This window comes from Adelges cooleyi, unplaced genomic scaffold (assembly GCF_023614345.1).
Source record: "Adelges cooleyi isolate 19-005CV unplaced genomic scaffold, UGA_ACOO_1.1 ACOO_flye_CR_arks_rails_tigmint_CR_PRNA_247, whole genome shotgun sequence".
Lineage (NCBI taxonomy): Eukaryota > Metazoa > Arthropoda > Insecta > Hemiptera > Adelgidae > Adelges > Adelges cooleyi.
The window spans coordinates 2,798,353-2,825,574 of record NW_026095912.1 but is presented as its reverse complement, the minus strand read 5'-3'; the positions used below and the strand labels follow the sequence as shown (position 1 = coordinate 2,825,574).

The 27,222-nt window shown below is 31.2% G+C and overlaps 2 protein-coding genes across 2 annotated transcripts; one reads left to right on the top strand and one right to left on the bottom strand.

Annotated features, from left to right (window-relative positions):
* The first annotated feature begins 1,910 nt into the window (after window positions 1-1,910).
* On the top strand, window positions 1,911-5,906 carry LOC126837070 (cathepsin B-like). Its single transcript, XM_050570811.1, has 7 exons — window positions 1,911-2,120; window positions 3,957-4,175; window positions 4,294-4,494; window positions 4,737-4,868; window positions 5,258-5,336; window positions 5,435-5,545; window positions 5,623-5,906. The coding sequence occupies exons 1-7, from the start codon at window positions 2,001-2,003 to the stop codon at window positions 5,835-5,837; spliced, it is 1,077 nt and encodes a 358-aa protein (XP_050426768.1). The 5' UTR covers window positions 1,911-2,000; the 3' UTR covers window positions 5,838-5,906.
* Window positions 5,907-20,470: 14,564 nt separating this feature from the next.
* LOC126836953 (probable metabolite transport protein CsbC) lies at window positions 20,471-21,279 on the bottom strand (the record flags this gene model as incomplete). The annotated part of the gene is made up of 3 exons (XM_050570673.1): window positions 20,471-20,668; window positions 20,757-20,999; window positions 21,133-21,279. Coding segments are annotated over 3 exons (588 nt in total), but the record flags the coding sequence as incomplete, so codon positions are not given.
* Between the last annotated feature and the right edge of the window lie 5,943 nt (window positions 21,280-27,222).

The window sequence follows — 27,222 nt, the reverse complement described above, 5'->3', positions numbered from 1 at the left end:
GGACACTCTGTATTAAATATTACACTATTATGCTTAAAGAGTTTTTTTTTATCCATCCACAATTTACTCAATATCGACTTGATAAGACGTTAAGAATATATATATATATTTTTATGTGTTATGTCATATAGTCATATTTTTATTTTATTCTAATTAAAAAGTTATAATATCAAATTTATTAAGTTATATTCTAAAATATTGACTAACACCATTGGACAATATAAATCATATTTTATTATACTACATACCTATCTACATATTTATAATATGTATAAGATATTTTAATGTGAATTTGAATAAAAAAATAAGTATGTGTAATTAAAAGGTAGAGTTGATTGTTAGTTGTAAGTGAGTAAAAATGTGATATATTTCTCTTCACTTGTAATAACAAAGTCGACGTTTATATTTGTTATATCGAATAACATGCAAAGATCTTCGCGGTTTCGTATTAATATTTATTAATTTATTTCCTATTTATTGATTATAAATACTAATACAATAAACTTTGGGAAACCGGGAGTAAACATAACACAAAAAGTTGAATAACTAAAATAAAATGTTTTTTTATTTTTCAAAGTACATCGACAACATTTTATCCAAAGAAAATTTTCTGCAATTTTCTTAGAAATCTGTACTCAAACTTGTATTTAATCAAGGATGACTCCCTCAAAATGAAAAGTATAAGCAATATTTGACAGATAAAGATCTAGTAACCGTTTTAAATATGCCAACTAGTTTTAAAGTTAAAAATATTAACTGAAGTTAAGTTTTTTTTATTATAAAACGTTTAAAGTTTTTTTTTCTCAGAATAATGAATAATATTTGCTAAAAAATGTCATTTAAGTGTTATTATATTTTATTTCCGATTCTTTTTAATTCAGTGATATAACTACATTTTTTTATAACTAAAACACTAAAGTGGTGACCTCAATGTAATAAAACATTTTGAAATCGATTCGGTAGACACTTCAAACAGCGACTTCACGTTTTAGTCAAATTAGTTAAAAATTTAAGTATGAGTTCTTCTCTACGTTGGAAAACAAAATAAATATAAAAAAACCCAACTCAAAATCAGGGTTTGAGGTCACGGGGTGAACCACAGCTCACTATAATATGTATAATTTTTTCAATAATGTAGGTTTCTAATATTTTTTTATGATAATTTAAAACAAACAATCCATAGACTAGATTGGTAGAAAAGTCCATAATACTAAATGCAGAGTTCAATGAATACTAACATAAAAATCAAATGTTGAATTAAAAAGTAAAAAAAAAAAATTAGATTCATGTATTATCAATTAAAGGTTAACTGTAGTACATTTTAGGTACCTATACTTGTTAAAACCACAATATGATATAAATATATTTTTAAAACTTTTTATATTTGTCAACCATATTATATGGTAGGGCTATTTCATTAAATTGTGTGAATTAAATTTTATGCAGCAAAATAATATAACATAATATATAAAAAATACAAAATGAAAAATCGTAACACCAAGCTTTTAATGAAACACATGGGTCACACGTTTAAAAGTTATCTTCTATTCCCTATCGCAATGATAATCACAGTACTTAGAAATTAATTAAAAAGGTATAGATAAAATAATAAAATAAATTGTATTATGTGCTCGAGAGTTTGTCCTTGGAACCAAAATTTGTGTATGGGTAATTTTTTACGCAATATGATACAAACCTACGTTGACAATCAAAGTAAATGTCAAAAACTTTTTATCTAATTTTTTGTTCCCAATCATTATCATACAAATATTACTTAGATATTAATTTGAAAAGGTAAAGATGACAAATAAATCCAAATTCATTTTACAATCAGCTCGAGAGCTTGTTCTTGGAACAATCTTTATTACTTAATCTTGAAGTAGTCCATGATGGATATATAAGCCTATTATTTTAATTTAAAACTATTCACATGCCTTCTGATCAATAAGAACAAAAGTTGTGTAGTTGTTATTATTTAAATACAATTATTCATCTTAACCATGTCGAGAGTTTTTATTTTGCTGTCCATCGTTTTGGTCAGTATTTATCAAACTGAACAAGCACATTTTCTCACCGACGATTACATTAATCAAATCAATAACGAAGCAACAACATGGAAGGTAAGTTATTATAATATTTTATATTAATTAATGTGTACATTAATCCATAGCTTATAGTTATAATGACTCGTTAATTTGGTTACAACTTCCATCCAATGTTTTGTATATATGATTGACGGCATTGTGCTTAAGGTTTTAAAGTATAAAATATAAAAAAAAACTTTTTTTAAAAATAAGCTTTTTTAAAAAACAGTAAAACTAAAAAGTAAAAAATAATTTTACTACAAAGACAATTTACCAATAAATTGTATCACATTTTATTTAAAATGTCAATAACTTAAAAAACAACCGATTATGAACTACAATTTCAAATAATGTTAAATATCTTTAATTTTTGACTAAAAAGAAAGGCGTGGGCCCTATTCAACAAAGTCCTTAATAAATTTATCAAAAAACATTTCATCTAATGTTATTAATTTATTAGGGATTTATTTAAAAAAGGCCTATGGTTTTATTTTTATTAAAAAATGTAAGATGTTTAACATAATTTTAAGCTGTAGTTAATTTTCGGTTGTTTTTAAAAAAATTGACATTTTAAATAAAACGTTCTACAATTGATTGGTAAATCGTTCTTGTAGTAAAATTATGTTTTACTTTTACGTTCACTTTTTTTGAAAAGCTTGTTTTTTAAAAAAAAAAATTTTAATCAATTAATTTAATATTTTACTTTTTAGTCTTAGTAAAGTACCTAATAATTGGTGAGTAGATTACTAAATTCATTTTGGAAGGATTTTTTTTTTTTTTTTAAATCATGACATTTTAGTGAAATGACCCTCAATTTTATTTAATCAAATGTCTACAGAGTGGTCATTTTATTTGTAAAGCACTCAATTTCTCATAGAGTTAAATAAGACAATATTTTTCATAATGTTTTTATACAATGTGATCTCAGTTTTTCAAAATTTAAGTTGTTTTTAACCCATATTTATCTTAGTCTTAGGACAGAAATATTAAATTATTAAATGATATATGTTTTATTAGCTTTCAAATTGAGAATAATGAGCATTATATTTTTATCCTGCCCTTAACTTGAAACTTTAATAACTTTAAAATAGTTATCCAATACTGGTTATCGACCAGTCAATATTTTTAGTAAGTCATTTTCAGTAAAAAAAGTTATTGAAATACGTGTGATTCTATTTAAGTTAAAAAAGTTGCTATCAATAAAACAAGGGGGGGGGGATAAAAACAAAAAAAGTAGTATGAAAAATTGAGAAAATATTGTTTGAAAACATTATGAAAAAAGTGATCACCTTGTAAATGATTTACGGCATTGTGTTTAAGATTTTAAAAAAGGCAGCGAAGATCATATTTCCTATTTCCAATTTTCTCGTCCGATCATTAGAGTTAAAAATGATTTGAGTACAATTTTATTTAATTCTATTATTAATTAATTTATTAACCTGTGATAAAATTAAATTTTTACCCCAAGAATTGAACTATTAGCCACAATTATTTTGTCAATCAAAACTTTTATTGTTTTATGTACACTACATTTTTAACGTTAAGTAAGTATATTTAAAACGTGTAATTAAAAATGCATCTACTTTACTTGCATAACTATATAATAAAAACGAGCATTATTAAATATAAGTTTTAAATTTAATGTTAATTTAATCAAATTATCAAAATTGGTTTTTATTGTTAAATGTAAAATTATCATGTCATAATAAATAATTTTCAAAATATTTAAGTTAAATTTTCAACCGTGTATTACATGATAAAGTATAAAGATTATATTTTAATAGTGTGTAGACTTAAGTTCTTAATGTCTAATAATCAAAGAATGTCAAGTTGTGCGGAAGAAACTGTAATTTGGTGTCGAATTCATTTTAGGCCGGTAAAAATTTCCATTCGGACACTCCCGTCGAGTACTTTAAAAGCATGTTGGGATCCAAAGGCGTTGGATCATCGTCGAACGGTCCGGTAAAGACCGCAGATCCGAATTATGAAAATATCCAGTACATTCCTCGAACGTTTGACGCGAGAAAAAAGTGGAAGAACTGTCAAACGGTCGGTCACATCCGGGATCAAGGACAGTGCGGCAGCTGTTGGGTAATTATTTATTTGATAATATAGTAATATTGTTTCACTTCATCATTGTCGACCTCAAGTGCAATACATAGCAGTATATATTTGTGATTTTAATCTTAATTGCAATTACCGTACACAGGCACATTCGACCACCAGCGCTTTTTCCGATCGCTTATGCATAGCCACCGACGGAAAATTCAACCAATTGCTTTCGGTTGATCAATTGACCTTCTGTTGTTATTATTGCGGTTTTCAATGTTTAGGCGGGTGGCCAATCCAAGCCTGGAGGTACTTTAAACATCACGGCATTGTCACCGGAGGAGACTACGGAACCCACGAGGTGAGTATTCTACACTTTGATATTGATTCAATCAGTTCGGCAACGATACATTTGGAGTAGTGTTAAAATCATGTACATATTCCTGACCTAGAGATGGCTAAGATACTTTTTGTTTCTCGCTTTTTAAGCCTAACAATGTTATCAGTAATATAATAACCCCAAATATCGAAAACAAAAAAATAAACTAATTTAGACCCTAAGTCTCACTGGCAGTACTGACTGGCCGATCTTTTGCACTATAGGGTTGCAAACCATACAGAGTACCGCCGTCTAATGATTACAAAAGAACAAGCATCATGGTCAGTACACAACCGGACCTAATTGATCCAGCCACAGTTACGGAGTCACCAGAATTGTCCACAACGACAGAACAGGTAAAAATCCATGAGCTAGAAATGACTAAGATAATTTATACTCAAGTAATAAATTTAAAAAAAATTCAACTTGCACATTTCACGTGAATTTCGTTTGTTTGTTTCTCTCCAATCGCTAACCTTATCAAACTCAACCAATGTCCTTAGGAGTTTTTTCCTGTTATTTCCTCAACAGCAAAAGCCCCAATTTAATAAAATGAATCCAAGCCTTTTATGGTGGCTGAGGTATATTTTACCGTCTTGTCCAAACCATCGTGGTTGCTTTTTTTATACTATGAAATGATATATTTGAGGTTATTATTAGAATACCATAAACATCATTAACAAGATCTAACCTAAACCCTAAATCTTCAATGACAATATTGACTGAACGGTCCTTTACACTATAGGAACCAGAGGAAAAACACAGTTGCAAGCATGAGTGTGACGGAGACACCAGCATCAGTTACAAAGACAATATTTTCTATAGTAAGAACATATTCCAATATGAGTATTACCACTGACCAATTTTGACCATTATTCCGATGAACTCGAAAAATTTAATTGGTTTTTTCTTATTGTTACAGCCCGAGACGCGTACCACCTTACACCTGCCATGATTCAAAAGGACGTGTTGGCTTACGGCCCAGTCGAAGCGTCATTCAAAGTGTACGACGACTTCATTAACTACAAATCTGGTAAGATACATAATATAGTTCTACTAACCTTTCTTGCGGAAAATGGCTTTACCCAAACATTTTTTTACTTGCCGTAGGCGTCTACGTGAAGACGGAAAACGCTACTTACATGGGAGCAGGACATTCCGTGAAATTGATCGGTTGGGGAGTCGAACGAGGAGTTCCTTACTGGTTAATGGTTAACTCGTGGAATTACCACTGGGGTGACTGGGGAACGTTCAAGATCCGAAGAGGCACCAACGAGTGCGAAATCGAAGACTCGGTGACAGGCGGTGTGCCTCTTACTTACTAAAAAAAAATGTACACACTTCCTGTGATCCGAAGTTATACAACTTTTGTTGTATTCTAAATATGTGGCAGTCCCGAAAAAAAAAACATTTTGTAATATACTCGTAGTTTATGATTATAAAACCATTTGTTTATTATTTGCGACGTGAAAAAGGGTTAAATCAACATTTGTTTGGTGGTAGTTTTGTACAAGGTTGTGGGATTGAGAATGAATGGCCAGATAACACCAAATCGTGAATTCGCGAATGATAAGGAGTGCTCAGGTCAGCGATTCGATGATATATTCTCCTTACACTTTTAATCCTTAAGCTAACAATTAAACTACTGTTATATAATAGAAAATATTACAGAGGACACTGCCAGCTAGAACTATGTCTATGAAAAATACTTTTCGGTTTATATGCGATCCTGAAAATACCTATTTTTAAATATTTGTATTTCTTATAAAAGTTAATATATTTCTAATCTAACAATTTAGTTTGAGTATAACATAACGGCTGCATTACCTTAAAAAATTTTATTAGAGTTATTTATATTTCTTTTTGAGGTATAAGGCTTGGAATTATGTTTTAAGAAAATATAGCTATAATGGAGTGGTCAAACTTTTCTTTTAAATTATTTTAGTATTGTTAAACTATGTACATACATTTGAAGTTAAGCTGGTGAGAACTGCCTTTAGGGTCACAACAAGTTTTTTTGCTTTTAAATGGTGGTTGACTGGGTTGCATTAAAACAAGTTTTTAAAAAATCTGGTTTTATTCTTCTTTTAAGTGTATATATATTTTTTTTTATTAATTTTATCAATATTTTCAAATTTCAAAAGAATTTGTTGAGATTGAATTATTTTTCGGGTGTTATCTAAAGTACTATTTATACAAAAAAAAAGAATTCACATATAATTTATCAGCATAAAAAGAAAGGAACAAAATATGACTTGAAGGTTAATTGATCTCTGACTCAACAGATCTCAAAATTAAATTTTGAAACTACTAATTAAACGATCTTTTTCTCAATCAATGTTAATTTTTTCAAATCAACTTTTAGTTAGGCTAATAATTTTTTCCTTTTTTTGTTTTTTGCTAATAAATTCCATAGTAATAATTTATTTTAAATGCGAAATTTTAATTATGTTTTTTAAGTGAAAATAATCAATTGTATTTTTTACCACAACATGACAATATTATTCGGTTCAATATTTATAATTTTATATACATTACGTTAATTATGATTTTATCTTAAAAACAAATACCTTATTTAATTATACTTCTAATAGAACCGTGATTTTTCCGAATGAGCACTTACATGGAATCACAATAACTTCCTTTTGCGTTTATAATACTATTATTTATCCGGCTGTGGTTTTATAATAAATTATAATATATATGAATATATATATATACATATTTTTTTTCTGTACATAATTATTAATATTTTATGAACATTTTAATTTAAAACGTTTCCTCGAATATTCTTACTGTAAAAATAAGAAAGATAGAGAGTTCAACGACTCTTGAATTCCTTACGGCCACTGAGTTATTTTCCGGCACACTGCTTTGATTTTTAAACACCATTAATATATTTTGTACGGTGTTATAAATATTGAAAAATATATTAATAATGAATAAAAAAAATAATAAAATACATTTCTATTATTACTAAGAACAACTATTATACCTACTAATAATAATTACTTCACCGCAAAGCCAACGTATGGATATAAGTATTGTATCTAAATATACAATACGACATTTTATAGTAAAAAAACAACAACAATAATAATAAACGTTGTGACAACAAGTGCTTAAACTGAAGGGACGGCAAAACGAAGTAGGTCGGTGCTACCCTTAATGCATTTTTGTTTTTTTGATAAATCATAATATTTTGCTGTCTCAAGTAGGTACACTTGAAAACCAATTATACATTGTTAAGAAAACACAAGGTTGTTCTCCTTATTGGATTTTATTATTATAAAATATAATACCGTTTGTCACAATGCCCTTCACTTAGTATACTCCATATTATTATAGCCAAGCAGGAACAGAGTTATTTAATGATGCAATTTATATAAATACAAATTAGCAATTATTTTCAAGTATGCAGTCTCGTTATCGTAATATTCAGTTAACAAATCTAGTTTTGACGATGAGCTGAGAATATATTAAATTAGACAATGATTCGATTTTTGCTTGTTTTTAGCTTATAAACATAATATATTATAATTTTTTCACGAGTAATGTATAAAATTCAACACAACCAAAAAAACTTATATTCATGTTGTTATCTGTATTTCTTATCAGTTTTTTTTTACTTTATTATTGTAGAGAATGTAGAGAATATTTTTGTCATCATCATTTAGTAGTAAGCGTCGAATCGAAAACCGTTGTATAAATGCTATATTTTCACCGCAAAGTACACTATTTGGATATTATTGATAATTGAGGCGCTCAGATGCCAAACCGATTGACTCCATAAAATGAACATTTTCAGGACAGCCAGTTAAAGTTATTTGAAACAATTTATGTAAGTACAATTGACAATTTTCTTAGCGCACTCTAGTGGTGAAAAAATCAACTGTGGAGTTATTTATATTGGCCACTGAAAATTATACACTTTTTTAATCCAACCGTGTTATTATTGGCAATTTGAAAAAATTGGAGTTAATCGGTTTGGCATCTGAGCGCCTCAATTAATCTGCGATGATAATAAAAATTTGGTTTTTTTTTTTTTGTAAACCATAACCAAGCAACTGTTTGTAAACAACGTATCTGGCAAATTTTTTTCGTTGTCGTTCCGTTCGTTCTTTTGCTTTGTACACTCGAACGCAGCTGTTAAGTGCACGTGACATGATTCGTTTCGTTTTTCTTTTCGCGTTGTGCCTGGACTGTTTGGTCAGCCAGTGCTACCAACCTCCGAACGTCGGTACGGTTCTTTACGCGCGGTCTGCCGGCAACAGGACGGACTGGACGGACCGCGAACGGTTGGATTTGCAGTACAGGATGTTGGCCGATCTACTGATACCCGCCCGAGTGCCCACCGACGGCGAGGCTTTCTTGAAATATTTGGCGGTGATCAAGAAAAGCGCCAACACATTGAACTTGGCCAAGAGAAAACGCATTTTGGTCGTAATGTCCGACGCCATTGGAGGGTACATGCACGGGGTGCTATTACCCAACGCCAGGAAACTGTACTACGAGGGACAGATGACATATTCGACGGCCAAAAAGTTGCACCAGTTCTTGGACAAGATAAAGTAGGACGTATTCAACGTACTTATCCTACCTGTACCGGTCTTGTTTCTATGTATGCAGGATTATGCACCATCTGATCGCATGACAGTACACCGGCCAAGTTCCAGCAACGCTGGTGTATCATTACATGAACCAATTCACCCGGTTTTTCTAACTCTCATATATCTGCTTTCTCATAAGACGGGCTTTTAGAATTGGAATCATAGATTAAGCTTAAGTAGCTTAGAACACTGTAAAAAATGGGGCCATTAATATTAAGCCTTTTCAAGGTTTGCAGTTATGCTACTGCCTCATTCACTATCATCAAAATTATAAGGCACTTCCCGCATAGGTAGAAACGTGATATTTGGCACAAAGTTAGGTCTTATAGTGTAAATAAAGGGAAAATCTGAAATTTGAAATTTTTTCAAAATCAGTGCCATTTTAGAAAAGGTAGTTTTAAATCTCATTGTGGTCGAGTCTACTCTTTCTTTAGTCCATAAACTCACTTCCCCTCTTACTTTCATGAGCGACACTTCTTTTTTTGTATTTTATTGCTGCTAACACTTGTCCAGTTTTTTGATGAGGCATAAAACATCAGTATCTTTGCCAAGGCCAAGTCTGTTTTACGCTCCGTTAAGTAACTGGTCAAGTGTTAAGCAATGAAAATTAAAGACCAGTGTTGCTCATAAGACATATTCATTGTCATTGTCTTCAACTGGCTAACGAGGTGTTTTTTTTTCTGACAGAAAACTGAAAGCTCCCCCGTCGTTTGTGATTTTAGATACACGTTGCGCACGGACGGTCGAGGATGGATGACACCCGTCGAGGCCACCGTGAGCAGCTGCGGCCAGGCCACCCCGGTGATGCGCCACGGCGCCGAGCCTTTTCCGGCCGACGGCGACCCTTGCGCCGCGCTCAAAACCGACGCGGACGGCAATCCCATGGTGCGGGTGCCGTTTTTCGAGAAACCAGTCAAACCGAAAACGCTAATCATGCCGTACGGCAAACATCCCATGGTGAATCTGCAGGACGGCGAGCGGTACGACCAGTTCTACGAGTACTACCTCACGACGACGCGGTGCATCGAGTCCCGGTGGAACGGCACGGACGGGCAGCTGGAGTACGAGTCCGAGTTGCGGAGTTGGCTGAACGCCGAAGTGGTGCCGCTGCTGCGCGACCCGGTCCAGTGGTACCCGGCACTGTGGGCCGCGTCGCACGTGGCCGAATCGCTGAACAAGCGGTTGCGCGGCAACGAGCCGGACGGGCAGCGATGGCCGCCGCGGTGTGACGAAAAGCTTGTGGCCAATGCCAATGCCAACCTGTTCATGGCCGCCGTACTGATGTCTATCTTGGTCTTCTGGACGGTGCTCGTGTTGATCGCGGACAACTGGCCCGGCGCCATCTGTGCCTGGTTAGGGTCCAAGTTGTGCATTCACGACGGCGACTGGAGCAGCAGCAATGACGATTCTGATTGAACGCCAATGAAAACGGTGTATTTGGCCAGGCAACGTTTAGGGTACAGAGTCCATCATGGACAGTAGCCATACTTACAAACGTCAATCGGCTCAACTCGATTCGTACAATCGTTGAGATCTGTTGAAGCTTTTTTTTTTTTTTGAGACTGCCAATCAGCCACAAATAAGGTGCTTCCAAAATGTCTGCAATCCATTATTAGGACCGAATGAGGTTGTAACAACTGTTGTCACCAGCCATTTGTTGTCCGAGATGTTATTTTTTAAATAAACACTGAAATACAGTCTTTTTCCATTTACATATTTTTTTACACACAAAAACGTTACAGGGAATAATATCACTTTAATTTTTTTTTTTTTACACTACTATGTTTAATAAACATTTTTGCCAAGTGCTGCAACTTTGTGGAAAACAAAAACAACACATTGTTGCGTTAAAATTTGAATGGCATTTATAAATTTCAGATTTAAAAATTCCTATTCATATGTGACAACTCCCCCCCCCCCTTTCAATCCGTCGCTACTTTGTCCCAAACCTGTACTGGCTTTTTATTTATGTTACTGTATAATATTATAACACTTCCCAATATTTACCCCTTGTAGTGTTCCATAGACGTTTGAAACTTAAACGATAACGTATATAAATTACATATGCGTTATATTAATTTTTTAAATTAAAAAGTAAACGAATAAATAATTTCCTGAAAATGTCGACTAATCGCTAACTAGTTTTGAATAAAAACATTTTTTGAGTTATTAGACTTTTGGCGAAATTAAAAAATATATAGTAATATATTTTAATATTATTTGGGGACACTGGCGATATTATATAACATTATACTGTTTAAAGTGTTTATAATAAAAATGTACAAAATTAAATTAAAAAAAGCCTGTAAAGTGGAATTGGGGCATAGTGAGAACGGATCGTGTTGGGGAGAGAAAGGTCACAGAAATTATTATAATTGAAAATGATTAATCCATGAATAAAGAGATTAAAAAAAAAATTGATAAAAAACTATCTCGGCTTTCTTGATATAGATCTTCCAAAAATTGTCTGACAGGAGAGTTACCTATATCGTCTGAAAGCTGAAAACTTTGTCTGTGACACCATGGTAAGATTTTTAAAACAACTTGATAATTAAAACCAAAATGAGTCTACTAAAAATAAATAACTTAAGTTCAATAAAAAACTAATTGCGTTATAAAAAAAAACTCGTCGAGGCTACACAGATAAAGTTCTTAAATTTCAAATGACATAAGTAACTATCCTGTAATACAATTTTCGGAAAAACTGTACCAAGAAAGCCAACTCATGTTTTTATACTGTAAAAATGCACGTGAGGAGTTGTATACAATAAGGGTCGGTCGTCTAATAGTATAATGAAAATATGTTTCAGAAACATATTCAAAGTGTAGTTAATTTCCCCTTTTTTAAATTTTTGTTTTCATTAATAAATAATATTTTTGAGAAAATTCAAGTTTTTTTTTATTTTTAAAGCCTAAAATAGAATTAGTAATTATAAATACGTGATATTATCATTATCGCCTGATTAGGCTTATGGACACGCCAATGAACTTTAGTTTTTTCGAATTTCGTTGATGTACCTGATTGGAAGACGTCAATAATGACTGGTTAATAAGGTTTACATTCATATATATATAACCCTGTGTATGAATAAAAGCACGAGTCTTGTCGATAATACAAATATTATATATATATACATACAAATCAAATTTATAGTGTACTCAAACTGTATTACATTTTTGGATTTGTACCCAGAATAATGAAATATTATATATATATATATACACAAAAATAATAGTCATTATCAGCGTCGACGACAACGACAGGACACCGTAATTGTTTAGTGGAAAGATCTGTTATTTCAACCTGCTAAAATAGTCATAACAAAAATCCAAGTATACCATTGAAAATGGTACCTATTATTATTTTTAAAATGATGTTGTTTTAAAATCAAACTCAGAAACACCTGTCACTAGGGTTAAACCATTGTAAATTAGATTTATTTTATTTTATAAAAATATAATTTATACAGTAAGTAAATTCAGTAAGTTGGTGTATTCATTTTTTTTAATATTGATAAATATAAATACAAATGTATGCTGTATTTTATTTACTTTAACAATAAAGTCTAAATAAATTGTTGTACATTCGTTTATATATATATATATACCTAAAAAACTGATATGGTACTATTTAATTAAAATCCTAATTATTATTTACTAGTTTTATCTTAAAATAAACCCCACCCTCCAAAATGAGTGCTGGATACGGCCATGTATTTTAAAACCACACTTTTAACAGGGAATCATATACAAAATATATCAACGACACAAATGTTTGGATAGTAATTAATCTAACTAATCGTTTTATAATGTCGAGGAAATACACATGTTTATGTATTTCAAATTTATATATTCCAACTATTCCAGCCGAAATATGATTTAAAAATATGTTTACAATATTCAACGTTAAAAGTATTTTATTTTTTGTTTTAATCGTTCAGATACATGTTTAAGATTTTCTTACACTAATAATTATAATTAAAAAAAAAAAAGGTGTTAGTATTGATGTATTTATAAGTATATATTTTTTATGCAATTTGCAACGGCCTTGTCGGTGGTAATCCCTTTACCGGCAGTACTTATGTAACAAAAACGGTCGTGTTTAGAGTGTTAGCTGGTCTCCCCTCCCTCTCATTCAAAACGGCAGGCGTAAGTAGACATAAGTATATCATATCATATCGTATAATGTACGCACAGGTGATTGCCTCGGCGGTTAAGTCGAACACCGTCAAGTGCGTTTCAAAATATCCGGTTACGCCAAGCCACCCCTACCGGCCAAGTGTACATGGGGGCACAGGTCTACAGGGTGAAACTATTTTGGTATCCGGATTTGTTACACACCGGGTCGGCGTGTCAAGTACCCGTTCGGTAAACTTGTAAGTATTCCCGTTTGGTAAGCACAATCCCGGCCTGCGGTACGTTACATAATGTGTGTGTGTGTATGTGTGTAATTAGATTAAACGGTTCGAGTACACAGGGTGAGCAGAATGCAAAAGAAAAAGGGTTAGCTGATGTCAAGTGCTCCTTGACTAGCCAGAATTAAATACATTTCAATAGGTACGGTGTCCTTTTTGGAAATTTAAAATAACAACAAATTTACAATCAGATGAAATTTGTCAAAATAAAATACAAATGCATGGTTCATCCAAAACATTTTTTTTTCCCAACGGTAAAGATTTGTTTTTAATTGAAACGCTGTTTTTATCACGAGCAATCAGAGTTGGGCATAACTTATACTAACATAACGAATATCAATTAAAACTTCATTGAAATAACCTAATTTAAACAATAGTAATAAGCAAAACAAAAATAATAAAAATATACACAAAAATATATTGATGAGTTTTTTTTTAATTATTGCCTGAATCAATCCTGATATAATAATTTATTGATAATGATTTGTATCAAAAGGCTTATGTAATTTATTTAGTTTTAGTATTACTTTTTAATTGTTTTGTTTTTATTTAAAAGTTGTAGAACAGTTTCTCTCTCCTCTTGCACAGCCATTGGCTTTCGAGGAGATTCGTCATAATATAAAGTCTACCTACATTTTGTAATATTTTTATCTGTAATTATTATGATGGTGGAATAATTAAATAATATTATTATTATATCTAAAGACCTTTGTATGTTGTAATTCGTCGTGATAATTAAGGAGAAATTATATCCTAATTATATGACCTCTTGTACTAAATTTTATAATTTAATAGGCCATTATTCAAAAGTGGTTGTCGAACAGTCCAAATTTTCAGCAAATTATTCTTAATTTCAAAAGTTAATTACTAAAGATGTGCGTTACCGTTTGAGTGTCTTTAAGCTGATAAAAATCTGGAATTTTTTTTTAAACATACATTATTATGGTTATTTTATGGTGTTGTAAGAAAACCTTTTTTTGTTAATGGGCATTTTTTAAAAGGAATTTTATAATGTTTTATGTATACACGTTTTCTCTTTAATATATTTTGTTAAACATATACATTTTTTTTCACTTTTTAGTCTCAAGTTGAGTCAAGTCTTATTGTATTGTAATAAAATTCAATTTAAAAAAAAAAAGCTTGTGGTAAAGCGGAAATATCAAAAATGTACTTGAAATTTTGTTTTTCGAAACGATTGGAGTTGGTCGATCAGATTTTTTAAAAATATATATAATATACATATATATGACCTACGTTTGTACTAATTTTATGCGCTTAAATCAGAAAATTGTGTCAAAATTTGAGTTTGAGGCGATTTTTGAATTAATATTCTATAAAAATGTTGACTTAATCCGTAGTTTTAGCTTGTAAAAGTTGTATGGTGTTTCCGTAGTTGGCTGAAGTTGAATAAAAAAACACACCATTGTAGAATTTAAACTTTATCACACATTTTTAAAAGTGAATTTTTCTAAAATTTAATATGAAATCCTCCAAATCATATGTTATTGTGTTTGGAGTCACTGATTTTGAATTTGACATATGTTTGGAATTTATTTCCTATACAGTATAAAAATGGTCAAATCCTAAATTCAATGTTAACGATTGGCTTTTAAATTCAGATTTAAATTGTTTTTTAGGTTTTTAACATAATATACAATTTTCCACTACAGATTTATTTTATTATTTTACATTATTCATAGAGTGTCTCGCCTTAACGGATCACCCTGTAATGTCCTCGTAAATGTTACATTTTTTTCCCATCCCGTCCGTGTCGGATGGCCGCGCTAAGTACGATATTATTTACACCCTTTTGCATTCATCCCTCGGCCACGCGGTACGGGTTTAAGTCTCTAAGGTAGGACGCTTTTAGAGTTTCACCGACCTCTCCAATACACACACACACATATGTATATAAATAAAAGCTATGGTTTGTGTGGAAATCGTTCAGTGCAACAACTCGAACACGACCTGAAAGAGGGACGTGGAACATTGAAAAGCTAAGTATATTTTCAATTTATTTCAAACATATGTATTTTGTGTGTATATTTTTTCGGTATGTTATTGTAAGTCCGCTTGGGGGGCGAGTGGGGGAAGGCGATTTTGTTTTCCCCTTTTTCAGACTTTCTTCGGTTCACAAAAGGGCCACCGTGTGAAAATGCAAGACGTGTACAAGACGGCATCCGAGCAAGGGCCGCTAACATAGCTGCTGGACACTGCTCAAGATTGATAAAACGACTTGTGTTTAAAAAAAAAAGTCTTGACGAAACTCTTGTGCGTGTGACAGCGGCTATTGTGGCGGCCTGGACGACAACCACCATTGACCAACACCATCGGCCAAGTCTACAGTGATAATCGTGTGCACCGTCCCCGTTGACATAAGTGGCTAAGTAAAACAACCATCTCTAACATAATATTATAATATATATTTTATACAATTTTTAAGTGAAAAAATAATTTGCTGACAATATTTTAGCTGGTCACTGTTTGGACTACTTTTGGGAGATTACTTTTAAAGATACCAAATTTTAAACTTAAACAACCAAAATTGGTTATCGACCAGCCAACATTGTCAGCATAAATTAATCTTAAATTAAAAAAATCAATTAAATATGCACGTTACGTAATAGAAGTTGATAAAGTTTTTATTAACTGTAATTTTATAGTATTGTAAAATAACATAAACGAAAATTTTTAACTACAAAATTGCAATTATTTTAAGAAAAAATTATCTTGTCTTGTCTTTAATGAATAACCCGGTGTAATCGACCTCGCCTTTAACTTATTAAATAATATAATAATTTTATTAATTTGTATAAATACTAGACATTTACGGTTTCCATTTCAATCAACAGTAACCTAATAAGAAATCACCAAATTCAAATAAAAAAAATTTATCTAAAATTTCATAACCCTATCTTAACTTTAAGTACTTCCACTTGATTTCTATTTATAGCACTTGACTACCATGGGATGTTTAAAATTTCGTTTAAACAATTTTAACATGAAAAATAATAAAAATTATTTAAATTAAAAAAAAAATAAAGGTTAAAATCTCTTGATATTCCATGGTAACATATTTTTTTATTTTCCCGTTGAAACTGAGAATGAAATCAATGACATAATACATTTTGATGGGCTGTAATTTGATAAAAATGAATCGTTAAATTGTTATGAAGGAGTCAAGAAGTGTCACTTTTCAGCCTATTTTAAAATTGGAAAAATGTTGATTAGTTTACAAGATAGAATTTTTAAATTAAAAATTACAATTGTTCATTTTAATAATTAAATACAAGAGTTAAGCTAAAGATCTAACAATTTTAGAGATATCCATTTAATGGTGATCCAAATAACGCAAGACTAGTTTTTTTTTTAATTTTGTTTTTTTTTTTTTTAATTTTTATGTATGTTGTTTTAAGAAGTTATAAAATTGTTTAAAATTTTACCTTGTCTTAGTATTTTCCAGAGTGCTATCAACTTTTGTAACTTAAATGGTAACGTATTATGTATTTAATTGACTTTTTAAAATAAGAATACTTTGCTGCACATTTTTACTGGTCGTTTACCAGTTTTGAATAATTATTTTTTAAATTACTAGAGTTTAAAACTTGGGGCAGGAGATGAGTGCGGTTGAGTAACTTGATACAAATAATACAAGGAAATAGTAAATGCAAATAATAATACCGCTCTTACGTTGTTACCACGCAGGTAGTTTATATTTAGAAATTCATTGAGTTTATATTAAAATAAAAGGAAGAGAGAGCAATGTCAGTACTATGCAATTCAAGTCGAGCTTGCCCGTCGCTAAAATATATTCTACGTTTACTTTGACAAACTCTTGCCACTTGTGTAGGCTCCATTTCCATTAAACCTAAACTCACCCGAGGCCACTTACAAAATATAATTTATTAATACCTTTCCCTTGACCTTTCCTCTCAATAACATCGTGTAGTACCGTCGCTCTAATAAAGAGGGTCTATATCAAAAGCCTCGGAGAACGTCCATTGGCATTTCTTGTATAAATACTGATTTCTGTATTATACTTACTTGATGTCCCTTTTCCCACTCGAGGCACCAGTCGCTGTTTACTGAGAAGTCTTTGTGTTTATAATATTATAGCAGTAGAGTTGCACAGCTCAATACACAGCTTTATGCTAGTTAAAAACAAAAAATGTAAATACATAAACTTGGTCCTCCTCAAAACGATCCACAGAGATAGGAAATATTTAATATGTCTATTTGAATCTCAATTCGCAACAAATTCACCATATTCCTTGTTAAATGGTTAAAATTTAGTTTAGGTTAAGTATAATTTAATTGTTCAGCCTAGTAACTTTTATTTTGTTTTTTATAATAACTAATGATTTATTTGACTAAATTTATCTTCTGAAAATCTATATTAAATGAACAATAAGTAAGAATAATTATTAATTATTATAAAACTAAAAAAATTGGAGTAATTAATAAAACGTTTTTTTTTTTTTAAATAAATTTAAACCTAAACAGAATAATATTATAATTTTTAAATATTTTATTAGGATATTTAATAATAATTTGAAAAATAATTTTAAATAATTTTTTTTAAAGAGAATCACATAGAGCATAAAAAAAGTTAATTTTTAATAGTATAGTAAAAAATGTATTCAAACGGTACAAAAATTAAATTAAAATTATTTTCACGATATTTTTATTTTTTGTATTTATTTTAATATCACACATAACGTTTCCTACAATATTTCCTAAATATTGTAATCATGATGATTACACAAACATTTTTTTCTTCAAATATATTGAACAAATATTGCACTTGACATTTCTTTCTCCGAACATTAAACTAAAAATATTTAGAAAATACATTTGATAAATTAAATGTTTTTATAATTGTATAACAATTCAACTTTAACTTGTAACTTAACTAGTAGTATTTTGTTAATATAACTGTGTTAATACATTTTTAAACTATTAGTTTCACGAGCTATATTTGATTTTATTTTGTTATGGGCAGAACTCCGATACAAATTATTAAATTAATATTATGTTATTCTACATGTTCTTATTTTTGTGTAAAAAAAACCAGTTTTTTTTTTAAATTATTATTATTGTACCTATTAATGTTGCTGTGGTTATTATTTATTTAAACTTTTGTTATTCAAATTGTACAGTATTAAATTAGATTTATTTGTCCCAATGCGGCTCAATTTTATTTTTGTGCCAAACTTGTTTAATTTTTAAACATAAAACAAATGTATACAATCTGAAAATAGTTTTACTATTTTTGACTGGTCGACTATTGTTTAGGGTAGTGTATTTAAAAAACAAAAATTGTTATTGAAAACAGCTACAAATTACATTTTATCTGGAAATAAATTATAAACAAAGTCATTTCCGTTGTGTCGTCCACTCGCCTTGACGGGCGTTCTTCAATAAAAAAAAAAAACAATTAAAATTCTGAAATAATTTATGATCATGTCAACTGCAGTCGACAGATACCTATTTTGGATTATGTCAAGTGCTGTCACTGCACAACAAGAATATATTATAATTAAAGTCAAACGCTGACGTCATCACTTACATTTCAAGAAATGTCGTCGTTGAATTGTTTTTATTAAGTGTCTCCTGTCGGCTCTAATTGGACATTATTTTTTATTTTTTTTTGCTATAGAAAGAGTCGGGGTTTTTTTTAGACAGCTCGTATTATACAGAATGATCCATTTGATGCGAGACGTTTTAGTTTATGGTAATTTACAATATTTTAATTTTTACCTTTTTATGAGTAAATCCTAGAACAATAAAAACTTTTGAATCTTATATCATAATATATGTGTTTTATAAATATTTCAAATTAAGAGTGATTTGTCGGAAATGTCGACTCGTCAATGACCAGTTTTGGAATAATTATTTTTTTAAAGTATTTTAGTTTGTAATTTAGTACTGGTTGAAGAGTGAAGTGTAAGATTATTTTTACCCGCACTTATCTATCAACCGCTGCACATGTTAAAACTACAATTTGCACTTGAAAAAAACGAGTTTTTTACATTAAATGGATCACCCTGTAAACATTATGAGTTAGGTGCAGGTAAGGTAAGGTTGAACTCGTGTTGTTCATTAATGTTATGGGCTCAAACGGATCTGTGTTAAATTAATATTGCGCAATCGACACATTTTATTAATGCAACGCACGTCTGCTGGTTTAATGCAGTACATATGACGACCAATAGAAGGAATATTTCATGAAGCGGTTTTGCACTGACCTTTTCCCGCTTTTCATATTGTACCTAACTTTAAGTAGCCAACCAATTTGGAATGGTTTGAAGTCTTCAATCCTCGTCTCAACATTTTTTATAATATGTACAAAATGTGGTTTGGTTGTGAGCTATCAAAAAATATCGCCTGTACACAAATAACTTTTAAAGTCACTTTGAAATATTTCATAAAAATATCCCTTTGCATTTATACTTTTATGCTTACAAGGTTTTGATAAATTAATAAAATTCTAATTTTTGTGTCTTAAGATTAAAGTTTTTTTAAATCGTTCTAATAATTACACATCAATATTATTTACTATGTCATTTTTGTGAAAAGTTATATTCTAAGTTAATTAAAGGATGGTATAATACTCTATTCACTTTATATATTTAATTAGATCTAAATGAAAATCTATGTAGAACTTAGTTTGCAGATATTGTATTTATGTTTTTGTAGAATATTATTCAAGTCTGGCCGATTAAATCGTTTAAAGAAGTTGGCAGAATGACATTAGGTCCAGAACAAATATAAATACATACATATTTTTGTAATTTATATTCAATGCTCCAAATGAGTAGAAGGAACGGATTTGTTTTGGTCATCCGTTTGACAACGCTGTTGTCTTGCCACACAACCAACGAATAAAACGATAGTTTTTTATACGTAATTCAGTATAAAATATATATTACGTTAATATTTATAGTCTTTTGTTTCAGGCATATAAATATGTGTGAGCACAGCTCCTGTAGTGCACACAATTGTGAAATATAAGAGCACAAAGTTCACATCGTAGTACATTACAATGATAAAGTTGTAGAAGGGTTGATCGATAATGAGCGACAGTAATGCGTACAGGCTCACCGTGAAGCCCGACGTCCACAGCCTTGTCTGCAGCGAAACAAAAGTAAAATATGTTAAATATATTGTTTTCATTAGGTTGTTCCCAGGTTAGGTGAAAAAACCCCATTTGACTCACTTGTCTCGGACATATCTCCGGCATTATCACCCACAACAAGGGGCCATAACCTATTGAATAAAATATTATATAAATGAACGTGAAAGTAGGCAACAACGTGTTCTCGGTAGGTAGTAATCCGTAGGTGATGTAGGTGATGTTCATCAGGGCTAACATTACTGCCATTCCAAATCCTGAGATTACCAACAAGTATTTCTTTTCCATGTAGTTGACCAAACACGTACAAACGATAGCCATCGAAATCTAGCAAACGAATGGTACTAATTAGAGTGCTTTCGCTCTTACAGCTCATTCGTTTGATACAATGTTATATCGTATACCCCGAAAAGGTTTCGAGAGTGGAAATCAAATAAATAACGATTACTGGATAAGTCACCTCGACCATATTGATGAATCCTACTGTAGCGCTTGGGTCCCAATCATACATGTTGCCTATAATTTGTAATTGGATTCTTTGGTAGTAAATGCCGCTGAACTTGTGTAAGCACACCAAACCGATCAAAACTAATATCGGGTCTTTGAACTTTTTTCTAGTGCAGAAATCCGACAACAACGGTGTACTGTTATGACCTTCAAAGATGAACTCCTTAATGGTCAGAACGCAAAATAGTATTAGACATAAATTACGTTATTATGATATTTTATAAATTAATAATAAAAAAAAGCTAGGCCTAAACCACATCTCAATTAATCGTCAATTTTTCCTGCTGTGCCTTTTCCTAATTATTTTAACCTCACCAACTGGAAACATCCATTGACTCTCATTTCCGCCAATTCCGCATTCCTTTTTTTAGTTTTATACTATTTTCTTTTTACTCAACATTTGTATGACACACAACCTTTAACACCCCTTTCCAAATGGTCCAATCACACATTATTCTATTCAACTTCTACAACATTTCCTATAACTTTTAACTTTAGTTTTTTTATTCTTCACCACTAACTGTCAAGCATTTAACTGCTTTGAACATATCATTGTCAGTAAACTCAAATTCTCTTATGTCTTCTGTTTTAGAGCGGCTCAATCTTATCCCTAACGCCTCTATCTATCACTTTATATATACTCACAAAATTGACACTAATGTGCATCTTTCCTGAGGTTACTTACTTATCAGCACGGAAAAAAAATGAGGGCCTAAAAACGCCAATAAGAAGGATACACTACTCTTACTGGGAATTTTTTTTTGTTCTGCAGCGGAATTTTCAATTATCTTTTTCACTTTGTTGAGGTTTATGTGTAGGCATCAATTTTATTAGTTATTCTTTTCGTTGTAGTTTTATTTCTAACTCTGCGATAAATTAGACTCTTTCAAAGTAACTGCTTTAACCACTCACTTGTAGTGCTAAATAGTGACTAGTCACGTGGCTGCTAAATTGTGAGCCACGATTAGTACGCATGTCATTGGAAGTTTCATACAATAATTTCGGTACACTTCCGAGACACTTATCGCACTTCAGCTGATAATAAACAGGATCTTCTATGAACACCATAGCGACCACGTTGAGAACAGCTGATACCATTATAAGGGTATTGAGGTACAACGGGATACCGAAAAAGATCAGTAGATTGGAAAATAGTACACCGGTCATAACAGCTATGTAATGGAGACATGTGAGTGTGTCTGAAAACGATAACGTTGAAAAATACATAAGTTGTTGAAATAATAGTTAATATTCTATTTATCAGGACGTATGTCACAATATTATATTAATATGTTGTTTACCTTTATAATAAAAGTACAAAAACATTTCAACTAAGGATACGGGGTTTAGTCTATCTGTTCTGTGTATACATAATATACTAGTGTTTTATTGTTTCACTGTTTATTATATTCCATTTTTTTAAAGTAAGCCATACATTCATTTTAGGCTAATTATGGATGCACGGGATTTTAATTTTAAGACGGACGATCATTTTGTTTTCAATTTTTTATTAGGGAGAGTAAATCGATAAATACAGACATTTTACTGACTTTTTTTTTGCAGTATACATTTCAATAACTTATAATACTAAAAATATGAAAAAAAATAAGATTTACAAATAATTTTACTTATTTAACGAGTAGGATTTATATCCGCAAGTATAAAACCAACAGAAAAAACCTGCCAGACCTAGTTAAACCATTGAATCATTAATAGGTTTTTTACATGTAAACTCTGCTTTAAAGTCCCCAATCTCATTTTGTGTGACACTTAAGTTTGTCCATGTGGTCTCACAACCAATCGTAAGAATGGACCTTATTATCTTTGTTCTTAACTTTGATAATGTAAAGAACGCCCTTTCCACTTTTGTTATTCTTCACTTGACCACCAGTCATTATTTGTACTCATTATCAGTAGCACACCAAGGTACTCGAACTCTTCAAGTTTCTCCTAGACTAACGCTTCCGTATCCTTAAACGATGATCCATTGTTCAATAGCTCCATTAATTTGGTCTTGCTATTTGTTCTAGTTCCGTGGTTGCTCTCGTTGTAAGTTCTAAGGAAACCCCTAAGATATTAAGTTTATCTACAAAGCCTAATATTCTTATGCTACGTTGAGTTGCGGTTGTTTCTCCGGATTTATCTTGTATAGCTCATACAGTCTTCTCAAAAGGCATATTAAACTGCAAAGGTGATAATGTATCACATTTTCTTAGTGCCGTTATACCGCCGAAAGCTTTAGATTCTATACTGTGTCCACTCAAATTTGATACTTGAATCCCTCATACACACTCACACTTATAAACGCTGCCACAAGTTTTCTCTAAGTCCATAAGCAACTGCAAGATGGACTAATGGTGAACCAGGCGGGTTATAATGTGTTAGGCTACTAAGTGTTGACTACAATTACACGGTACTTATACATTGAAAGGTTAATAAAGGTAAACGTTACGTGACTTACTGCGTATGTACAACTTAGAGATTTCCAGTGTGTAATTTGGAACGATTATGAAAATAGCTCCGGCACCAAATCCATGAAATACGCGGCCTATGATGATAGTACCCAGACACTCAGTCGTGCAGGCTATTATTGAAGAACCGACGATAATGCACCCTACGGCTATGATCAACAATTCTCTAAGGCCCTTCCGAGGGGCGTACTTTATGACCGAACGGATGCTGATGATCATGCCAAAGTACATAACGTTCATAAAGAAATCGGTGTGTCCCACGCTTACACTACTGCTCGACCATCCGAAACACATACCGACCGTAACCGAACATGAAGCCACTATGAGATTTTTCAATTCATGTGTATAAACCGGTTAGAGTATTGATGGACCGGTGGCGCCAGAGCCATACTTGAGGTGAAAAGGTGCAAAAATCAACAATGAAAAATTGGGTTTTGTTCTTCAACCCAGTGGACGGGGCTGTTAAGACAAACTGTTTCTTCGATTGTTTATAAAAGAGATTTGATTCATGAAATCCATTAAAAATATTCGCCATACCGAAATAAACTTTTGATTTTCCAAGTGTTGTAGTAATTGTTCTACTAGTGAAAATATTATATTCCTTCCTAAATCTATATAACTCATATTTTTGCCAGTTATGTACAAAACTATGATGCATGCAATAAATGACGGCGAAAAATTATATAAAAGAAAGTGAACCCTTTTGTAGCTTTTTTGGTTTTGGCGCCACATAGAATGCTACTATGATACTCACCTAAGAGCGAAGAAATGTGTGGCTGAATGTCGTACATCGGTTTATATTTTAAACGTAATTACCTTTTGGTATTATTAGTATACACGTGTTACGTATCAGAAGTATGATAACACAAAAAATATACATTTTTATTAAACGAAAATTAAATGTATGAAGTAAAAGGAACAGAAAAAAATAATGATGTTGCGAAAACAAACAACAGTTTTCAGCCAAAAACAAAAATAATAAATGTATTTATAATATAACAATCATGTATGTACATGATTGGCCAGAGACATCTTGTTCAGTCCAATTGAGCACAGCAGTGATAGTTTTTGCTGACCACCATTGAATCCTGTCCCACTGAGCGTTCCAACGATTCGAAAAAACAAACTAATACAAAATTGCAATTATTTTTAAGAGGTTCACCGAGTGTCCCACGTCGAATCAAATCGCCCTGTCAATAACGTTTTTGTCAAGACGAATCGCCAGAGTATGACGGTAATATTATATGTGATATTTTAAATAGGTTCTGTCTCGTGTCAATTACACAAAAACGTCACTGCCATTGTCCAAGGAGTTTGTTGTGACGCCTTGGTGAAATAACCTCGTTGACAACTTGTGATTTGCATGCAAAATGCATGCAACAGAACGACGGGTAATGTAATGGCGTTTGACGAGGGTCGTGGCGAGGGGTTTCCAAATAACCGTAATTGGAATTCAAAAGGGAATATAGTGCGCTCTACCACGTGCTGCACGCTTACGAATAACGTGAGTAGCTGTTCAAAGGACTCTGATCGGTTTGGGTTTTATTTTTTTTGCTGATTTAAAATTAACAGAAAACCACCGTTGGTTTGATTTGCTTTGTGTGTTTTTGAAAAAAAAGGCCCTAAAACCTTATGGTAGCACAGCTCAGTCCTGGGTCAACAATGCGGTCGGACCTTGGTCCAAGAATCGAGTGGTTCGTCGCTTCTGTTGAACGTTAGACATGGTAAAAGGGCAGGGTTCAAAGGTATCGAAAGCGGTCGGTTTGTGACGTTTTAGACCGAAAATCCTGACAAAATGTTGACAAAACGGGTTCAACATTTCAAGTTAGAAAAATATTATTTCAAAGGGTAGTGTTCAGTTGAAACTTTCTAAAGACAAACATCAACGTGCATAGTTGTACTGCTTAATATAATCAGAATGATGTACTGCGAGATGAACCAATACTCATTAACCGTTTTTTTTATTAAATATTTCAGAAGCAAGTCTATAGCTCAGAAATATTATATAAAAGATAAATTTATTACAACAAAATTTTAAAAGTTCACACCTTTCCCTTTTAAATCTGAAAAAAAACCCGAAAAATGTACAAAATTGTCTACTTAAGATTATGGTTATTTTAATAGTAGTCAAGTTAGTTCCTAATTCAAATGGAATATTTTTCAGATTTAGTACTGATGATGAAAAGTTACACTTAGACCGTATTAAATTTCCTAGTTGTATTGTGTGATTGGATTGACTTTCAAAAGATGTCAGAAAATTTTTTTTAAAAAAAATTAACCAAAATTCACCAAATTTTAAACCATTTTAACGTGATATCCAATTTACTGAAGCATTTTCTGAAATAGAGTGTGTGTCTAACAAATATGCTAAATAAGGTTTCTAGGATAATATCCATTTACAAAGGCAATATTGTGTTCATATAATTTTTTTTAGGGGAGGGGTGGGAATTTTCTTTGTATAATAACAGTTTGACTACATATGTTTAACATAACTAAACCATATACACATTTTAAGTGTATCAGAACAACAGTTTTATCTGTTGTTAAATTAAATAAATTAATACAATTTCAACTGCAAACATTACTTCCTAATCTGTGAAATTAAGAAAATATGTTCACCCCTTCGACAAAAAAATGGTGCAACTATCTTGGATTTCAGGTGTAATTTTCGGTAGCTGTTCTAAGTTTAGAGTGTAATAGTGAGAAAAATTTTATAAATTGTGAAAATTTTAGGAATATTTTTTATTCAAAACGTTGGGATTATTACACATGAAAACAGTAAAAGTATTTTCAAAATGACACAACAAATCCAAAACATTAAGTAGCAATTGAGTCACTTATGATAATGACTTTTCTTTAATATATCTAAATTCGTTTGCATTTTATACTTTAGAATACAATACGCTGTGTCGATCTATCAAAACAATAAATTATAATTTTTTTTTTCTGTTCTGCGCTCTATCTATTCAAGTCCAGAATAATAACTATTAGTAAACAAACGTGAACTTTCCTCGAGGGTTTTTAAAATATAATATAAATATATATATATATATATATATAAACTGAAAATCAGTTTTAGGTACTACGCCGTTTGACAAAAAAAAAACAATTTATAGAGCTTGTAAAAAAACTTTCAAATGCAATGGAGGTTTCTGGTGGACAAAAAAAAACCATAAAAAGTCGTTTTACAAAGTAAATGTTTGTCCGTAATCAATGTTAGTGCAAACCAACATTCGTACTGTGTCCTCCGGATAAGTACCGTTTAAACAAACAAATACAATTTACAAAAAAAAAGGAAACGAAAAATTAATTTATTAAATTGTCTACTTGCAGAAAAATAGTATTATGTAGTCTTTCCGCGTTGACATACGGTTAAACGGAATAATATATTTTGATATATCCAAAAAAGCAATACTACCGCAATTTTGGTCGTTAAACAAAAATATAAATAAATAATAATCTTCTACGCCTTTCAAACACATTTCGATATTTTAATTTTTTAAATATTATCAACTGCTTAAGCACAATGTTTGTTTTGTCAGAAAAAACAATTATTATGCGATTAAAAAAAG

Excerpts from the sequence above, each read along its gene's own strand:
- LOC126837070 (XM_050570811.1), top strand. The coding sequence starts at position 2,001 with ATGTCGAGAGTTTTTATTTTGCTGTCCATCGTTTTGGTCAGTATTTAT. Across the intron at positions 4,495-4,736 it reads GAGACTACGGAACCCACGAG|GGTTGCAAACCATACAGAGT; the intron begins GTGAGTATTCTA and ends TTTGCACTATAG. Across the intron at positions 5,337-5,434 it reads CAAAGACAATATTTTCTATA|CCCGAGACGCGTACCACCTT; the intron begins GTAAGAACATAT and ends TTATTGTTACAG.